Here is a 19,133-nt window from a genome sequence, read left to right as displayed (position 1 = left end):
AAACCAATCATTTATACACCTGAATTGATTTGTTATAAAAATAAATCCAAAGAGTTGTGATATAGATTTTAAACCAAAAGTTTATTCATTTAATTGAGAAATTAATTTAATGAAGTAAAATTCAGACAATATGAATTTCAAAACAACAAATAACTGGGATTATCTCTTAAAGTCATTGTTAACTATTTTATAATAATATTACTAACACAGACATGCACAGTTAACTTTGTAGTGCTTAAATTAACAATATGTAAAATTTATAACATATGCATATTATGATGCACTGCAAAACAGAGGAAAAGGTGATACAAAAAAATCAAAATACGAAGAAAATAATTATCATTTTGTAACCTTTTTCAGAGCACCCAAAACTTCCTTGTTTCTTAAGCTGTAAATAAAGGGGTTTAGCAGAGGAATTACAATTGTGTAAAACAGTGAATATATTTTATCCTGGTTTTTACCTGGAGCAGAACCGTGGTGACCTACATACATGAAGACAAGAGGCCCATAGAAAAAAGAGACGGAGAGCAGGTGGGCACTACAGGTGAAGAAGGCTTTCTTTCTGCCCTTCTTAGACTTCACGTTCAGGATAGCAAATAGGACACGGGCATAAGAGACTACAATAATGACAAAGGTACCAATTTGTACTGAAGAAGCAATAACAAACATCACCAATGCATTAAGAGATGGATCCGTGCAAGAGATTGTAAAGAGTGGCAAGATTTCACAGTAGAAATGATCGATAACATTAGACCTACAGAATGTTAATCTAAATAATAACCCTACATGAACTGTAGGATTTAGAAAACCAAACATATATGACAAACTTATTAACACAGTGCAAAGTCTTTTAGACATCACAACTACATAGTGCAGAGGGTTGCATATGGCTACATAGCGGTCATAGGCCATCGCTACCAATAGGAAAATTTCTGTGGTTGCACTAAAACAAAAAAAATAAAATTGGGAGAAACATTCACCCAGGGATATTATGTCATTCTTATTTAAAATTTTTACAAGTATTTTTGGAGTAACAGAGGATGAAGTACAGGCATCAGCAAAGGCTAAATTTCCAAGGAAAAGGTACATGGGAGTGTGAAGATGGGGATCCTTCCAGATGAGAAAGATTAAGCCAAGGTTGCCCACCATGGTGGTGACATAGATGAAGAAGAACACCAGGAAGAGGGGGACTTGCAGCTCTGGACGATCTGTTATTCCTCTGAGAACAAACTCAGTCAGCAGCGTCCTGTTTCCTTCCATCACACCCACTCAGGCTGCTCACTGCAAAGAGGGAAGGAACATAACATCTGAATGAACTGGCTGAGAATGGCATCACATTCCAGTCTCATGGACTGGTGCTGCCTTTGTTTCTTAACCCAGAAATACATAAGTGTGATGTTTCTGCATTGAATGGCATTCTAGAAACACAAAGTATTTTCTAACTTTTGATATACAAAATTTTAACATGCAATTACGTGAAAATTAAGTGAGTAGGCCATTGACACCAATTTTTGATTTGACTTTATCCTTGTTAGTTTCCATTACTGCAAATGATGCACATAGAAGGACAGCTTATGTCCAGAATTTACAGTGGCAAAATGTATGGTACATTTTATAGTAAAATATTTTAAAAGACTAAGTGAACTCGAAAAGCCTCTTTTTCAAGTCCTCGTGAACTGTTTTGATATATTTTAATGAGGCTATATTCACTATACAATGTAATGTTTTACCTAATGGCGTTTTCATTGAAGTGTAAAAATGCCCTCTGAGCACACTCATTTCTCAAGAGACTCTTCCGTTTTTCTTCCCTCTTCTTTTAGTCTCATTTCCCTCCAAAAATATATCATTTCTACATTAATTTTATATATAACTTTCAAATATTTTATGTAAGACTAAAAGTTACTCTATCTTTGTTATTTTTTTTTGCATTATTCTTTCATCCAAAGACATTGTCAAGCAACAAGATAGTAATAAAAAGCTTACTTAAATTGTTTTCTTTCACTTACTATTGTGTTATCTGATAGACATTCATAAAAGCAATCACAGGCTTAATAAGACTCCTTTGCTTTTCCTCAATGAAATATATGAGATTACCAAAATGCAGAGGAGAAAGAACTTGCAAAAGAAAAAAGTATAGATACAATGGTTAGGGTTTTCAATATCTGAATTCAACTTAAATGCCAAATTATAATTTTTGTATAGAAAATTAAATGAAGGAAAATGAAACAAATTGAGTGTTAATGACTATAGATATAATTTAGAAGGAAGAAAAAATGTCGAGCTCAGCTGGTACCCACAAATGAAGGAAGTTAGGATAGATGATGTCGAAAACCCGGCAGGAGGGAATTCAAACCAACACTGTAGTACATTTCTGTAAAGAAAAAATATGCATAGTCTGGATATAACATAATTTATACCTTGGCATCCCTGTACTGCTGATTTAAAATAGGAGTTGGGAAATAGAAAGGGCAAGCTTAAGTGACTAAGGACTTTATTAATAGTGCCCTAAGCCAGATTCTTTGACAGATCTTGGTCAGTAAGATGGCTTTTCTACCAACTTAAACTTCTAGATTTGTCATAGTCACCAATTCTTTATACAATGAGCTAATAACCTCATGCTCAAATATGTGATTCCAAACAACTAATTTTCTCAAAACATTTACTTTATTTTAAAAAAATAAAATAATGTCAAATTAAATATAGAGTTTATGGGGGAAAGTATATACACAAAATATAATTTAAGGTGTTAGAAACATGAAGAAGAAAAATATTTCATAGAAAGCTGTGTAATGTATTTGTTCCACTTAAATGGTGAAACTTTTAAACATTTCTGTGAAATGTGTTCTCCTCCATCTTTATTGGGAATTAAAAAAATAAAAATCATTTGTAGTTTTATTAAGCATGGAAACAAATTAACAGAGAAACTTATATCTGTGTAATAATTGTGTAAAAATTATCACTTATACATGTCTGTCAAATATTGCTGGCTTGTCTTAATGTGATTTTGTTTGTTTGTATTGATTTTTGTGTTTGTGTTTCTGTGGGGGTATTTTTATATGGAAAGAGATGTAAAATAATGTTTGTATCTCTGATGTTCTTGGAATGTCTCTCATTCAGAAACCCTATATAGTCTATTACTACGAAGTAGCCAGTGGAGTTGAATTCTTTTATCTTGATCCATTATGTCAGAAACAGTCATTTTTTTTACTAGTTAAATCCCTTAAATATGGAGCTCTCAGGGCTCAGCTCATGGCATAGTCCTCTCCAGGCCTCTTACAAAAGCATAAAACTACTCACATCATTAAAGTTGATTGTGTGGATACAGTCACTGGGTTAAAAAAAAAAGTATTTGTTTTGGATCCCTGTAGCTGCTACCTCAAAAGGTAATTTAAAACAAAACAAACTAAATGTATTACTTGATCTCGAGGGATGTCAGGAGTCTAGGGTCAGCATCACTGGCTGACACTCAAGACTGTGAGCCAGCCACACTCCCTTTAGAGACCCATGGGAAACCCGTCTCTTTTCCCTGCTGGCCTCTAGTGGTTGTTGGCATTCTCTCTTTACTCCAACCCTTGCTCCAGGTTTCCTGGGATCTTCTCCTCTGGATGTGTCTTTTTATATTTTCATTAATATTTTTGATATATAATTTAATCTCAACATTTCCCCCTTCGCTTTCCTCCCTTCAAACCCTCTCATATATCCCTCTCCATTCCTTTTCGAATTCATGGCCCCTTTTTTTCAGTAATTGTTATTGCATGCATATGTGTATATAAAAGATACACATATATTCCTAAATATAACCTATTCAGTCTGGATGTTACTTGTATTACTTTTCAGGACTGACCATTTGGTACTGGACAGCTGTTTGCTGGCTCTTCCATGAGGAGGACCACCTCTCCCACTCCCAGTCCTCAGGTGCCTGTAGTTCTTTGTACAGGGTAGGGGCCTTGTGGACTTTCCCTTGTGCCTATCTTTTTAAGAGATAGGAAGAAAGGCCACAAACTTAAGTGTGTAGGGAGGTACAGAGGAGCTAGGGTGAGCTGAGGAAAGGGAAAGAACATAATCAAAATTTATGAAAATTTTAGATGAAAAAAATTCTGGTAAAACAATAGCAACTGATATGGCAAACTCTTCCTTACTTCTTCGTATGTAATACTATGTAAACATAGATGCAGCTAAGGAAGGAGGTACAGCTTAAGAAGTCACATGCTCCTGGGGTCCTCAGTTGTGGACAGTATTCCTGATTCTGAAAGACTTCCAAAGTAAAACTCAGAAAGGATGCTTTACTTAATAAAATATTCAACAGATCCATTTTATAACTCTATCTTGATAAAGGACATGTACCCCAAGTTTCAGAATCTCTCCGTCTCATTTCCATCAGAATTACTACTATACACAAACACGTTCAAGAAGCTTGTTTTGAGGGCTCATGAAATGTGTTGGATTTTCTAAGATGCATTCCCCCCAATACAAAGGAATCATAGCATAGAGATTGGCCACACGAACTCTTACAAATTTACATGATTGATCTCAAATCTTTAGACAATAAACACATAGTTGTGAGCATATAAAAATTTAGAGAAAGTATACAAAATAGTTTCCTTAGATTTTCAGAAATACTTTATGTCCCATTTGTTAAATAAGTCCCATCAAAAGAAATTTTTATATAAATTAACATATATGCCATTATATTCTCATCTAAATTGTGAGAAAAATGTTGGCATAGAAATGATCAAATGTTTAAAATTACAGTAAAATTAAATATTACTTTTTCACCCAATACCTATGAACTGTGTATAGGCACAGATGCCACAAGACTTGTATCTTCATGAAAACACTTCCACTGCAGGAACAAGGGTGTCAGGACAACTGTCCTTCTCACATCAGTTTTCTCTAAGAATAGCAGTTTGGAGAAAATGGCATTTATTTCATGCAATCTTCAACTCTGTTTCAATATAAAAACTCTCTCAGCGCTACCAAGATCTCCCCAAAGGACGAAGCCAATTTGTTGGTCATTGTTCACTAATCAGCAAATCAAAACTAACAGATGATTGTAACTGGTCTTATGGAAGCTTTTGTTCTTTCTAACTACGGAGTTAGAGGCCAATTAAAGTAAAATGAAATGTTTATTCCATGGAGATTACTCAGATGGTGTAACTGGTTTTCTGTCAAAAGTTGAATCTGAACAAACGTAAGATACATCATGGAAAAATATTTAGATGGCACATAGGTATTACATGTGAATATGTGTATTAATGTTCTTTATGGCAATTATCAAATTTCCCCATAGTATTTGACACTTTGAACCAATGTTCTGATAAATCAGCTTCTAGCAATAGGTTAGTAAGTTCCTTCTGCCATGGAGGGTAATTTTTATTCGACAATATGATATGCATATGCAATCAATTCTTAGATATGGAAATAACAAATTTAGTGTGGTTCACTCAAATAGGATATCTTAAAAAATATTAGAGGAAATAGAAATGTGTAAAATCACAAAAGAAACAAATTGCTTCAACCGCCCTGACCACTGGTGAATACAGGTAATATTTTCATGCATGCAATGCCCACCTTCAACCCATTCATGTTTTTCTATTTGTATATGCATAAGCTTTATTATTATATACTATGGAAAACAAGATGAAATACAACACCAAAACTATAAACCTCAAAAGGGAAAGAAGGGAGTGCTGGAGAGGTTTGGTTCCCAGCACTCACAGAGTGGTTCACAAGCACCAGCAACTCCAGTTCTAGGGAATCTAAAATCTTCTTCTGGTGTCCAAGGGCTCCTACACATATTTGATGCATGTACATATGCATACACCCAGGCAAACTCATACACACATAAAATGATATTTTAATCTCAGAATGAATAAAAAGACTTATGGAAATATGCTAGTTGATATGCTATTTTTAAAAATAGAACTTGTAAAAGGAGTTTGAATGTAGACAGCCTTCATGGGAGACAATGGTGCTCTCAGAAGACATGAGTTATTAAACAAATGTTTCTATGTTGAGTCTGGGCTACTTTTTTTATTGGTCAGAGACCTGCACAGACTCTGTTCTTCATTGTCCATGTGGGTTACGCAGTAAGTTCTTTGATCACAGAAAACAGATAAATCATTCTTGGACTGACAGGGAAACTTCCTCCCTGCTGGCTAGCTTTCTTCATGCTGGAATATGCTATGAAGGATTCTGGTGAAGAAAGCTAGAATTACTTATTGTAACTGGCTGGGAACCATTTAAACTATAATATCTACCATCCAAGCATAATCTGTCCACTGGTGCAATAATAATGGCATGGCTGTGTGGAGGTAAACAACTCCTTTCTCGTTGGATTTTAGACCTAATCCATAAAGGAACTCATATCAGGCACTTTATTTTTTTTTATTTTTTTTATTTTTTGGGTTTTTCGAGACAGGGTTTCTCTGTGTAGCTTTGCGCCTTTTCCTAGAACTCACTTGGTAGCCCAGGCTGGCCTCGAACTCACAGAGATCCGCCTGGCTCTGCCTCCCAAGTGCTGGGATTAAAGGCGTGCGCCACCACCGCCCGGCTAAAGAAGCATTTTTTTTTTTTTCGAGACAGGGTTTCTCTGTGTAGCTTTGCTCCTTTCCTGGAACTCACTTGGTAGCCCAGGCTGGCCTCGAAACTCACAAAGATCCACCTGGCTCTGCCTCCCGAGTGCTGGGATTAAAGGCGTGCGCCACCACCGCCCGGCCCGTCAGGCACTTTAAATATGATAAGAGCATATGACTGGAGAGGTCATGGGCCCTCTCAGGGAACCTACCAATGATTGTATTTGGTAAACAGTTATGGTGCCAAACTGCCCTGAAAATTGTCCTTTTTATACTCACATACCTAAGTGCTGCTCTCATCCTTGATCAGAAAAGCTTCAGTTTGCAGCTGGCAACACTTAATAAGATCCATGTAACTGGTCAATGTTCTGAGAACAAATGACTCTTAGTTCTCAGTCTTAAATGCAATGTCTAAGTCATCCCTTACAAGGCTCAGGGAGCATTGTAGAAAGAGGGGTCAAAAGAATGTAAGAGCTGAAGAATGGAAGGAGTGATATGAATTGTCATCTTCTAGACATGACGTGGCTATTGCTTGCATGAATACACAATAGTGGCTACCCACACAGAACCTACATGGGACTGGGTCCATCAATAACTCCATCATAAATGGAGAAATGGATCATATGGTCTCTCTCTCAGGGGAACTACAAGCACCTAAAGGTTTCAAGGGGCAATATAGTCATATTCTCCAGTAGTGTAGCCACTCATATATTATCCTCATTCAAATAAACTCTGATTTATTCTCATTTAGGTAACCCTAATTAAATGAAGTACCCTATCCCTCACATAAAAAGCATGAAAGTAGAACATTAACTTGGGAAGAAGAAGGAATTTGATAAGAGATAGGAGAGTATATTGAGAGGAATTTTGAGCAAAGAACATGATGTATTAAATTTGTGGAATTATAAAAGAAAAAATAAACTTAAAAAAGAAATAAATTCTGGTGTGACATGGAGAAAGAGGAACCATTATGATCATTTGGAGAGGGTGTAAACATGTGCAACAGCCAGGGAAGCCAGTACACAAGATTCTCAAATAGCTAAAAAAGAAATATCATGAGATCCAGCTATACCATCGCTGTGCATATACCCAAATAACTCGACACTCTCTGATAGAGATATCAGAACACCCATGATCATTGCTGCTTTGGGCACAATATCTGGGAAATATAATCAACCAAGACAGTCAGCAAATTATGGTTAGAAAATTAGCATGTAGAATATATACATAATTCAATTCACTTCAGTTCAGCTGTAAACAAAATGAATTATGGAAATTCCAGGAAAATGGATAGAGCTAAAAATGTTATCCTAAGTAATGTAACTCAGGCACACAGACAAACTCTACATGTTACTCCTCATTGAGGACTTAGTTTTGAATTTTTTTTTTATTTTTGTGATTTAGGTTGAGAGAACAACTTTACAGGCCAGAAAGCTCGAGAGGAGCCACAGGATGTGGGGATTTGGGGTGAAGTCTTGGTGTGGACAATAAAACACAAACAAAATGGAAATAGGAGATACCAAGAGAGGGAAGGTACAAATGGGGATGGGGATGTGGAAACAGGGAAAGTGAATGGTGTGGGAGAGTAAACCAAGACTGTGGGTGCATCAAAAAGCTGTAGAGAAACCTGCTGCTTTAAGGTAACTAGATAAGAAGAAGGTATCCAGAGGGAAAGGAATGGGGATAAAAGGGAGTGGTGGGATGAATGCAATATGTAAATAACTGTCAGATAACTAAAGTTTAAAAATCTTACAGAAAATTGCAATGTAAGGCAAAAAGTGTTGACCAAAGGCAAAGTCAACCACTTTCAAATGAAGAAAAATGAAAATGTTCTGATGTCTGATGTTGAGTATTTAGAGTGGATTATTCAGGTTACTGTTAGTATGGGTTTTCTTTTTTTAGACTCCATCAAATACAGTGTGATGTGTGTAATATATACTTATTATAAAAATAAAACTATCCCTATTGTATATAGTTTATGTAATCACATTTTAGGAAATCTGAGAGAAGCAATTAAGATTTGAAATACCAGGTTTTAGTTGAGTAAATAAGAAAAAATACCACTTTGAGAGCTAGTTAAAAATATTAACAATATAGATAGCTACAATAAAAGAAATTTGAACCGAAGTGCTTTGACTTGCTGGTCACTGCTGACACTGGAATCCATGGGTGTTTAAAGAAAAATATCATTGTCAAGTGCAAGATAATTCTCCATGAGTTAACGGTAGAGGCCCCAGTGGATCCCAAAGTGAAGTTGTTGCATTTTCTCTTAGGTGCTGACCAGAAGTACATGGTGAGACTCTATTACTGAAGACACTGCACTCTTGACCCAGAACAAAGAGACAACAGACTGGAGACAAGCTAGAAGCTCTCTCCCCTCTGAGTAACCCTAGTCCTAAGAGTCCTAGGTGCTATTGAGGCTGCAGGGGGAGAACACTCATCAACGGCCCTGACACCTATCAAGCAACTGGTGTCCACTGATTTAGTGTCATCACGACTGCTAGAGGCTAATCAATGGCTTACTGGTTGGATCTTATACCAACTCCAAGGAAGGAATGCCATCCTGGTACTGTAAACATGACCGAAAGCACCTGGCTAGGGTGGTCACAAGCCCTGTGGGGTTGGATTTACTACTTCTTACTGTGCTAAATGGACATGAGGTCAAACTACTTTCTAAATGGGTGTATTACTAGCCATAGACTAATGCAGCTTTCAGTCTTGGTCATGGAAGCTTCTTATTGTGGAAGACAATGGTTAATGCAGAGAATCAAAACAGGGCTTTTGAATATCAGAGGAGGGAGGTGACAGAAAAAAACATTGGATAAGGAAGACAGCGAGTGGAAGTGGTGTAAATATTGTATTCATATATGAAATTTCCAAAAACAAAGTTTAAAAAAAACTGACCAAAGTGCTGAAAATAAGCAACTCTAGAGTCCACAGTCCTGAATGGGACAACTATAACACCTGCTCCAAGGCCTAAGGAACACAATGGAAGAGTGGGAGAAGAAATGTAAAAGCCAGAGGAATAGGAGGGGTTCTGTGAAATACTACCTTCTGGATTCAACATGGTCATTGGAATGATGAACACACAGCAGTGGGGGATGCCTGAATAAACAGACATGAAAGTAGGGAGGGGCACTGTCAGACAGGAAGACGAGAATCAGCAGGTGTGTGGGAGGATGGGAGGGGACAGTAGGTGATACTTATGATCATGTGCAATGCATACATTAATAAAACAAAAAAATAATCAGTAAAAGAAAAGTAGAAACTGAATCCATACATTTGGAGTTTTATTTCAATAATATACAAACAATGTATTAGGAAAAGAATAATTTATTAACCTTATAAAGACAATAATTTGTGAAGAATCCATGATCTCCTTTGTGTCTGAATTCAAAAGTAATTCATACTCTATCTTTCCTTAAAGACTTCAGTATCTTTATAACAAGATGGAGGAGGAAGAGAAGGAGGAGGAGGAGAAGGAGGAGGAGAAGGAGAGAGGGAGAGGGAGAAGAAGAAGAGGAAGAAGAAGACAGGCAATATAGTCTACATTTTATTGCTTTACTTAACATGATATAAAAAAATCCCTATTATATGCAAAGTACAGGGCCAAATATTATGATGACCTTAAACACAGAGAATCTGGTCATAGAAAACACCTTTAAGTTTTCAGAAAATAGTTAACATTTTGTGAGTTTTCTCAAGGCATCTAAAACTTCTTTATTTCTTAGGCTGTATATAAAGGGGTTTAGCAGAGGAATGATAACAGTGTAGAACAATGAGTACATTTTACCCTGATAATTGTCTGTGTTAGATCCAGAGAGCACATATATGACAAAGAGGGTGCCATAGAACAAAGAGACAGATGCCAGATGGGCACTGCAGGTGGAGAAGGCTTTGCTCCTGCCTTTCTCGGACCTTTTTTTCAGGATGGCAAAGAGCACGTGGATATAAGAAGCTATAATGCTCATAAAAGTACTCACTTGTATAAAAATGGCAAAAATGAAAGCAACCAATGCATTAATGGATGGGTCAGTGCAAGAAATTGTATAGAGTGCCAAAATCTCACAGTAGAAATGATCTATTATATTGGAACTACAAAACGTTAACCTAAATAACAATCCTACATTAAGCAAGGCATGTAGAAGTCCAATTAGATATGACACACTTATGAACTGAACACAGAGTCTGTTGGACATCACCACTAGATAGAGCAGAGGGTTGCATATGGCTGCATAGCGGTCATAGGCCATTGCTACCAGGAGAAAACATTCCGCAGTTGCACTTGAACAAAAGAAATAAAATTGGGAGAAACACTCACCCAGGGATATCATGTCATTCTTATTTAAAAATTTCATAAGTATCTTTGGAGTCACAGAAGATGAAGTACAGGCATCAGCAAAGGCTAAATTTCCAAGGAAAAGGTACATGGGAGTGTGAAGATGGGGATCCTTCCAGATGAGAAAGATTAAGCCAAGGTTGCCCACCATGGTGGTGACATAGATGAAGAAGAACACCAGGAAGAGGGGGACTTGCAGCTCTGGACGATCTGTTATTCCTCTGAGAACAAACTCAGTCAGCAGGGTCCTGTTTCCTTCCATCACAACCTCTCAGGCTGCTTACTGCAAGGGGGGAGGAGATTTTTTTAATGTGGCTAAGACTTAGTAAGAACAGGATTGGATTGAGACCACTTTCTTGTGCTTCAGATACTCCACAATCAACAGATAGGAAGGTGTCATATTTCTGCTTTTTAAACATGCTGGAAACAGAAAATATTTTCTGAACAGTTTTAATGTATAAACTTTCAGCATCCAATTATTTGAAAGATAAAAAAATGAGACCATAGACACTAATTTACCTAGTCTTATGCATATCTGCATCTATTATAAATTGTGTGTGTGTGTGTGTGTGTGTGTGTGTGTGTGTGTGTGTGTGTGGAGAGAGAGAGAGAGAGAGAGAGAGAGAGAGAGAGAGAGCAAGAAAAAGATTGTATACCAAATTTAGAATGAAAATATACATAATACGTTTTATACTAAAATGTCTTTTTGATTATTTATTTGCTTTTTTTTTTGAGACAGGGTTTATCTGTGTAGCCCATCTGTCTTGGTGCTAACATGCAGACTAGACTGGCCTCAAACTCAGATCCACCTGCCTCTGTCTCCAGAGTGCTGGGATTAAAGGCACAGACCACCATGCCAGGCTTATACTAAAATGTCTTAAAAAGACACTAGCTCAATTTGAAAAGTCTTTTCCATTTCCTATAAAATTTAATATTTTATTATTAATAAATAATTATTATACAAAGTGATAGTTTATATAAACGTCATTTTCATTCTATTGTACTATGTACTTTGAAAATACACCCAAGAACCTCTCCCACTTTACTCCCTCTTTTCTAATCTTCTTTCTTCTTTTGATAATATCCTTTCTACTTTCATTTTATATATACACATCAGTCTTTCAAAAGGTTTATATGGTAAGGATACTTAATATGTCTTTGGTATTACTTATGCACATAATTCTTTCACCTTAACATATTAATAGTCAAGTAATAAATCTTATTTATGCTTTTTTCTGTTCCTTACACCATCATAGCTTTCTGATAGACCTTTTTATTTCCTCTCAACAAAATTATAGAAAAAAACAGTAAGTTCTTTTCAATTTCATGAATGAGATTTTCAGAATGAAGGCAGAATGTAACATCACAAAAAAACAACAGTAGAAAGAAAGGCTAATGCTTTCAATAACTGGATTCTGTTTAAGTGCTGAGGTTTGCAATGTATACAAACAGAAACAATGAGTTGGAAAGAAATATAGGAGATGGGAAAATGGCTTAGTGGTTAAGAGCACTAGCTGCTATTCCAAAGGATCCTGGTTCAGTTCCCAGCACCTTCATAGTGACTCACAACCATTTTTAAGTCCAGTTCCAGAGTATCCAACACTCTCCCCAGGCCCCTGAGGGCAGAGAGCACACATGGGGTGCAGAGACATCCAGTAGGCAAAACACCCAAAGACATAAAAACAATAAATTAAATTCATTTTTAAAAAATAAAATCTTTCCATCCTTAAGTTGCTTCTCATCAGACATTTGAACACAGAGACTAGAAAAGTCACTAAGGTTGTAAGCCAAGCTGCACACATGATGGAGAGCCCATGCACAGACCACTTCAGGAAGATGCTCCCAGGGAATGCAATGTGTGACTCTGCACAGATGTTCCTTGTGAAAACCCAAACCTCTGATGTCTTTTCTTAGGAGTTAGGATGTCCACCTTCACAGTTCATTACAAAGTAGCCAAAAATAAAATAAAATCACGTGACTGAAATTCAGAAACAAATTGACTGATAATGACTATATACATAATAGACAAAGAAGAAAAAAAGCAAAGATCAATATGTATCCATGAGTGCAATAAGCCAGGAAGTGGAGATAGTTCCAGGAGAATCCAAGAAGGAGAGAACTGAAGACACCATCACCACATTGCATTTCTGTAATGCCAAAATATGCAGAATCCTGGACATAATGTGTTTGTGTATGTTGTGTATGTATACAACACTGCATTAGTAAACTAAAAGAGGAACAGACAAATTGTCCACAGAAAGCATGAATGTCTAAACAATAGACAGTCATGGGTTGTTATAAGACCCAACAAATAGGCTTGTACCAATACATATTTTTTTTCATTTTTTAACTGTATAATTTCATTCTGGACTTAACTAAAGTCCTCAAGTTCATATTTGTGGTCTCCAGGAAGTAATTATTCCAAGAATAATCATAACAAATCAAAAGAAAAAATGGGAAACTATTGGAACACAGAGTTAAATAAAAAGCATGTTGACTAAGAATAATCTTAAAGAAGTAAAAATATGGAGAACTTGAATGTTACATAGAAAATTATTTAGGGATTGTGTCATTTAAATAGAGACACTATCCTAGGAAGTGTTTCCTTCTCCATACTTTCTGGGAACAGAGAAAAGAAATTCTGTTTGTAGTTTTATTAGGCTTGTAAAGACACTAATGGAAGCTCTATGTTTGAAGCAAATTTAAGCATCTGATCTTTAAAAATGTAAGATTATACTTATTATCTGCCAAAAATTTACTAATGTAACTGATATCCCCGGGGTGGTGGGCTCTTCCTTTCTTCATGTTTCCAGGAATGCTTATGTGAACCAAGAACCAGGTGAGAAAGCAGGCAGATACTGCCTGGATGTCACACACCTCTGAGAGATTTAACTAGGATTCTAGGATATTTTTAAAATAAAATTAATTTAAACATTAACTGAATTTTTGACAGATTGGTTTGATTATATTATCTTAATTAAGGACATAGAACCCAAATTTTCAGAACCCATGAGTCTCAATTCCACCTTTGACTTACTCATATACAAGTTTATGAAGTATAATGTACTAGGTGTTCTATGATGGAGTTCCCTTCAGTAGTCAATAAAGCTAAACTCCCCACTGTTGTTAATAAGAAGCATGTCCTAGTGGCTACCTGCATGGACTTCACAAAACCTCATGATGGAGATCAAATCTTTGTTCCACAAACAGGTAACTGTGAGTCTATAGGGAATTAGCTCTTTCAGTTGGAATTGCTTTGTATTCTATTTATTAGATAAATGCCCTAAAAAGTTATTTCTACATATACTGTCAAATATATTTGGCAAAGCCTTCATATTTAATACAGGCATCATTTAACTTTTTTAAGCAAATTAAAATGCTATTATCTCACCCATGGATGTAAGAAAAAAAATCCTCATGAAGAATACTTTAAACGAAGGAACCAGGGTATCAAGAATTGTTCTTTCCGTGTCAATTTTCCTTAAGAAACACAGTTTGGAGGGAATGGCATTTATTTCTTCCTATCTTCAAAACTTTTTCTCAGATGAACACTGAAACTCCCTAAATGATGGTAAAACTCCCTATAGGATAAATCCAATCTGCTGGGCATTGTTCACTAATCAGCAGATCAAAACTAATAACACTATTGTAGCTGTCCTTACATACGCTCTATTTCTTTCAAAAACTAAAGATATAGGTCCATTATAAGTTAAATGAAATGTTTAATCCATCCATATTCTTTAAGTGATTTGCAATCTAAATTTATTTTTATGCAACAATCATGCTGTTAAGCATTGGAAATTTTTTTTCCTTTTTTTATTTTTTTTTCATTTATTTTACATACAAACCACAGTTTCCCCTCCCTCCTCTCTTCTCTGTTCCTACCCACAACCTCCTCTCTACCCACCCCCATCCACTCCTATTCTGTCCAGAAACGGACAGATTTCCCATGGGAGTCAACAAAGCATGGCATATCAAGTCGAGGCAAGACCAAGCTCCTCCCCGTATCAAGGATGGGCAAGGCATGCTGCCGTAGGGAATAGGTCCCAAAAAGCCAAATCATGGGCCAGGGACAGGTACTGGTGCCACTGCTAGTGGTCTCACAAACAGATCAAGCTAATCAACTGTCATCCACATGCAGAAGGCCTAGGTTGGTCCCACACAGGCTCCCTAGCTGTCCATCCAGAGTCCATGAGCTCCCATTAGTTCTGATCAGCTGTCTCTGTAGGTTCCCCCATCATGATCTTGACTTGCCCCCTTGCTCATACAATCCTTCCTTCCTCTCTTCAGTTGGACTCCTAGAGCTGGGCCCAATGCTTGGTTATGGATTTCTGCATCTGCTTCCATCAGTTACCGGATGATTGCTCTCTGATGACAAATAGGTTAGTCATCAATCTGATCGCAGCAGAAGGCCAATTCAAGCACCCTCTCCACTGTTGGTAATACATGTTAGGATAGAAAGTGAATAGGTATATTTTGGACTTACCAAAATAGGATAGATAATGGAATGTTTTCTCTGAATTTGTCAAATACAAAGGGACCAGACATTGTTGATGTATTTATTGCTTGTATATATTTGTATATAGTTATTGTACTAATTGTATATAGTTTTTCTTATATTACTTATAACATTTTTATTCTTTTTTATTTTTATTAGACAAAAAAGGGAAAATGTGGTGATATTTTATTTGTATGTTAATAAATAAAGTTTGCCTGGAGATCAGAGGAAATAGCAAGCCATTTTAAGGAAATACGCAAGTCAGGCAATGGTAGCACATGCCCTTAATCCGATCACTTGGCAGGCAGGGTCTCTGTGTGTTCAAGGTCACACTAGGGAACAGCCAAGCATGGTGACACATGCCTTTAATCCCAATACCGACCATAGAAACCTGGAGGTCTCTACAGACAGGCAGTGACAAGGAAGTAAGGTAGCTGGGCTAAGAGCCAATGAGAGGACAGAACAGCAAGGCAATAAAGGTGTGGGTAGACAGGAAGTAACACACATTGTGGTAGCTGCAGAGCTGGAGAGGTAAGGTTGGTGGCTCTCACTATTTCCCTCATCTCTAAGGCTTTCACCCCTATATTTGGCTCAGCATTTTTTTATTTAATAAGACCATTTGGAAATTGTTCTACACTCCACTATTGCTAGTAGTTTTATCTGGGGTTATCCTTGTGGATTTCTTGGAGTTTCCCTGGAACCAGGTTTCTCTCTAACCCCAAAATGCCCTGCTCTATCAAAATATTTCTTTCATTACTCTCCCTCTCTTTCCCACCCCTAACTTGACCAATCTGAGCCCTCTTGTTCCCATCCTCCCTCCCCTCTCCTCCACCATCACTCCTTGTCCCCAGTTTACCCAGGAGATCTAATCTATCTCCCCTTCCCAAGGAAATCCATGTGGAGCTCTTACATTGGTACAGCTGGATCTTGAGATCGATTCCCAATTTTCTGAGAAACTGCCATACTGATTTCCAAAGTGGCTGCACAAGTTTGTACTCCCACCAGCAGTAGAGACGTGTTCCCCTACTCCACATCCTGCAACATGGGCTGTCATTAGAATACTTTATTTTAGCCATTCTGACAGGTGTAAGATGGTGTCTCAGAGTTGTTATGATTTTCATTTCCCTGATAGCTAAGGATGTTGAACAATTCTTTAAGCATTTCTTGGCCATTTGAGATTCTTCTGCTGAGAATTATGTTTAAATATGTACCCCATTTTTTAAATTTTGTATTTTGATGTCTAATTTCTTGAGGTTTTGGTTTTTTGGTTTTGGGTTTTGTTTTTTGGTTTTTGTATTTTGTATATCAGTCCTCTGTCATATATGAGGTTGGTGAGGACCTTTTCCAATTCTGTAGCTTCCTTTTTGTCTTATTGATAGTGTCCTTTGCCTTACAGAAGCTTTCCACTTTCAGGAGGTCCCATTTATTGTCAATCTTAGTGTCTGTGCTGCTGGTGCTGTATTCAGGAAGTTATCTCCTATGTCAATGCATTCAAGGCTACGGTTTTCTGTCAGGTTCAGTGTAACTGGATTTATGTTGAGGTCTTTGATACACATGGACTTGAGTTTTGCACAGGGTGATAGATATGGATATATTTACATTCTTCTACATGCCAACATCTAGTTATGCCAGCACTATTTGTTGAAGATGCTTTCTTTTTTTCATTGTATAATTTGGATTCTTGTCAAAAATCAGGTGTTCGTAGGTGTGGATTTACTTCAGTGTCTTTGATTTGATTCCATTGATCCACCTGTCTGTTTTTATGCCAATATCATAATGTTTTTATTATTAAGCTCTATAGTAGAGCTTGAAGTCAGGGATGGTGATGCCTCTGGAAGTTCCTTTATTGCACAGAAGTGTTTCAACTATCCTAGGTTTTTTGTTTTTCCATATAAAGTTGAATATTGTTTTTTAAAGGTCTGTAAAGAATCGTGTTGGGATTTTGATGGTGATTGCATTGAATCTGTAGATTGCTTTTGGTAAAATTGCCAATTTTACTATGTTAATCCTAAGAGTCATGGGAGATCTTTCCATTTCTGGTATCTTCTCCAATTTATTTCTTTAAAGACTTAAAGTTCTTGTCATACAGGTATTTCACATGTTTGGTTAAAGTTACCCCAAGATATTTTATAATATTTGTAACTATTGTAAAAGTGTTGTTTCTCTGATTTCTTTCTCAGCTCATTTATCATTTGTATATAGGAGGGCTACCGATCATTTTTTTTTTAGTTCATCTTGTATTCAGTCACCTTACTTAAGGTGTTTATTAGCTGTAGGAGTTCCCTGGTAGAATTTTTGGAATCACTTGGGTATACTATCATATTATCTTCAAATAATGGAAGTTTGACTTCTTCCTTTCCAATTTGTATCCCCTTGATCTCCTTTTGCTGCTTTATTGCTCTAGCTAAAACTTAGGGTACTATACTGACTAGACACAGAGAGAGTGGATATGGATAGCTTATCTTATTCCTGATATTCATGGAATCCCTTTGAGTTTCTCTCCATTTAATTTGATGTTGGATGTCAGTTTGCTGTATATTGTTTTTATTATGTTTAGGTATGTTCCTTGTATCCCTGATCTCTCCAAGACCTTTATCATGAAGGGGTGTTGGATTTTGTCAAGGGCTTTTTCAGCATCTAATGAGGTGGTCATGTGGGTTTTTTTTTTCTTTAAGTTTGTTTATGTAGTGAAAGGTTTTCATGTGTTGAACCATCCCTACTTCACTGGAATGAAGCCTACTTAATAATTGTGGATGATTTTCTTAATGTGTTCTTGGATTTGGTTGGCTAATACTTTATTGAGTATTTTTGCATCAATGCTCATGAGAGAGATTGGTCTATAATTCTCTTTCTTTGTTGCATCTCTGTGTGGTTTCTGTATCAGGGTAACTTCAGCCCACAAAAGAGTTTGGTAATGTTCATTCTGTTTCTTATTGTGTGGAACAATTTGAGGAGTATTGGTATTAGCACTTCTTTGAATTTCTGGTAGAATTCTGCACTAAAATCATCTGGCTCTGGGCTTTTTTTTGGTTGGGAGACTTTTAATGATTGCTTCTATGTCCTTAGGGGTTATAGGACTATTTAAATGATTTGTCTGGTTTTGATTTAATTTTGGTATGTGGTACTTATCCAGAAAATTGTCCATTTCTCTTAGATTTTCCAATTTTGTGGAGTGCAAATTTTTGAAATATGACCTAATGATCATCTGGATTTCCTCAGTGTCTGTTGCTGTGTCTCCCTTTTTGTTTCTGATTTTCTTAATTAGGATATTCCCTTTCTGCCTTTTAGTTAGTTTGGATACGGGTTTGTCTATCTTGTTGATTTTCTCAAAGAACCAACTCTTTGTTTCATTGATTCTTTGTATTATTTTGTTTCTGATGTATTGATTTCAGCCCTCAGTCTGATTATTTCCTGCTATCTACTCCTCCTGGGTGAGTTTGCTTCTTTTTGTTCTAGGGCTCTCAAGTGTGCTATTAAGTCACTAATATAAGATTTCTCCAATTTATTTATGTAGATATGAACAGAGAATTCTCAACAGAAGAATCTCTAATGGCTGAGATACAATTAAAGAATTGTTCAGGATCCTTAGCTATCAGGGAAATGCAAATCAAAATGTCTCTGAGATACAATCTCTCTGAATGGCCAAGGTCAAAAACACTAATGACAGCCTATGTTGGAGAGGATGTGGAATAAGGGGAACACTCCTCTACTGCTGGTGGGA

At 36.6% G+C, this 19,133-nt stretch overlaps 2 protein-coding genes across 2 annotated transcripts; both read right to left on the bottom strand.

The window, feature by feature from the left end:
• Nucleotides 1-339: 339 nt before the first annotated feature.
• Nucleotides 340-1,263, bottom strand: LOC131922623 (olfactory receptor 5AC1-like). Its single transcript, XM_059277448.1, has one exon. It carries the CDS (start codon nucleotides 1,258-1,260, stop codon nucleotides 340-342), a length of 921 nt encoding a protein of 306 aa, XP_059133431.1. The 5' UTR covers nucleotides 1,261-1,263.
• Nucleotides 1,264-10,255: 8,992 nt separating this feature from the next.
• Nucleotides 10,256-11,176, bottom strand: LOC131922607 (olfactory receptor 5AC1-like). Its single transcript, XM_059277431.1, has one exon. The coding sequence runs from the start codon at nucleotides 11,174-11,176 to the stop codon at nucleotides 10,256-10,258; it is 921 nt and encodes a 306-aa protein (XP_059133414.1).
• Between the last annotated feature and the right edge of the window lie 7,957 nt (nucleotides 11,177-19,133).

The sequence above is a fragment of the Peromyscus eremicus genome, chromosome 12, assembly GCF_949786415.1.
Source record: "Peromyscus eremicus chromosome 12, PerEre_H2_v1, whole genome shotgun sequence".
NCBI classification, from domain to species: domain Eukaryota; kingdom Metazoa; phylum Chordata; class Mammalia; order Rodentia; family Cricetidae; genus Peromyscus; species Peromyscus eremicus.
This window is presented reverse-complemented; position numbering and strand designations above follow the sequence as displayed.

What these genes read in the sequence shown, in the direction of transcription:
- LOC131922607 (XM_059277431.1), bottom strand. Translation starts at nt 11,176, where the DNA reads ATGGAAGGAAACAGGACCCTGCTGACTGAGTTTGTTCTCAGAGGAATA.
- LOC131922623 (XM_059277448.1), bottom strand. Translation starts at nt 1,260, where the DNA reads ATGGAAGGAAACAGGACGCTGCTGACTGAGTTTGTTCTCAGAGGAATA.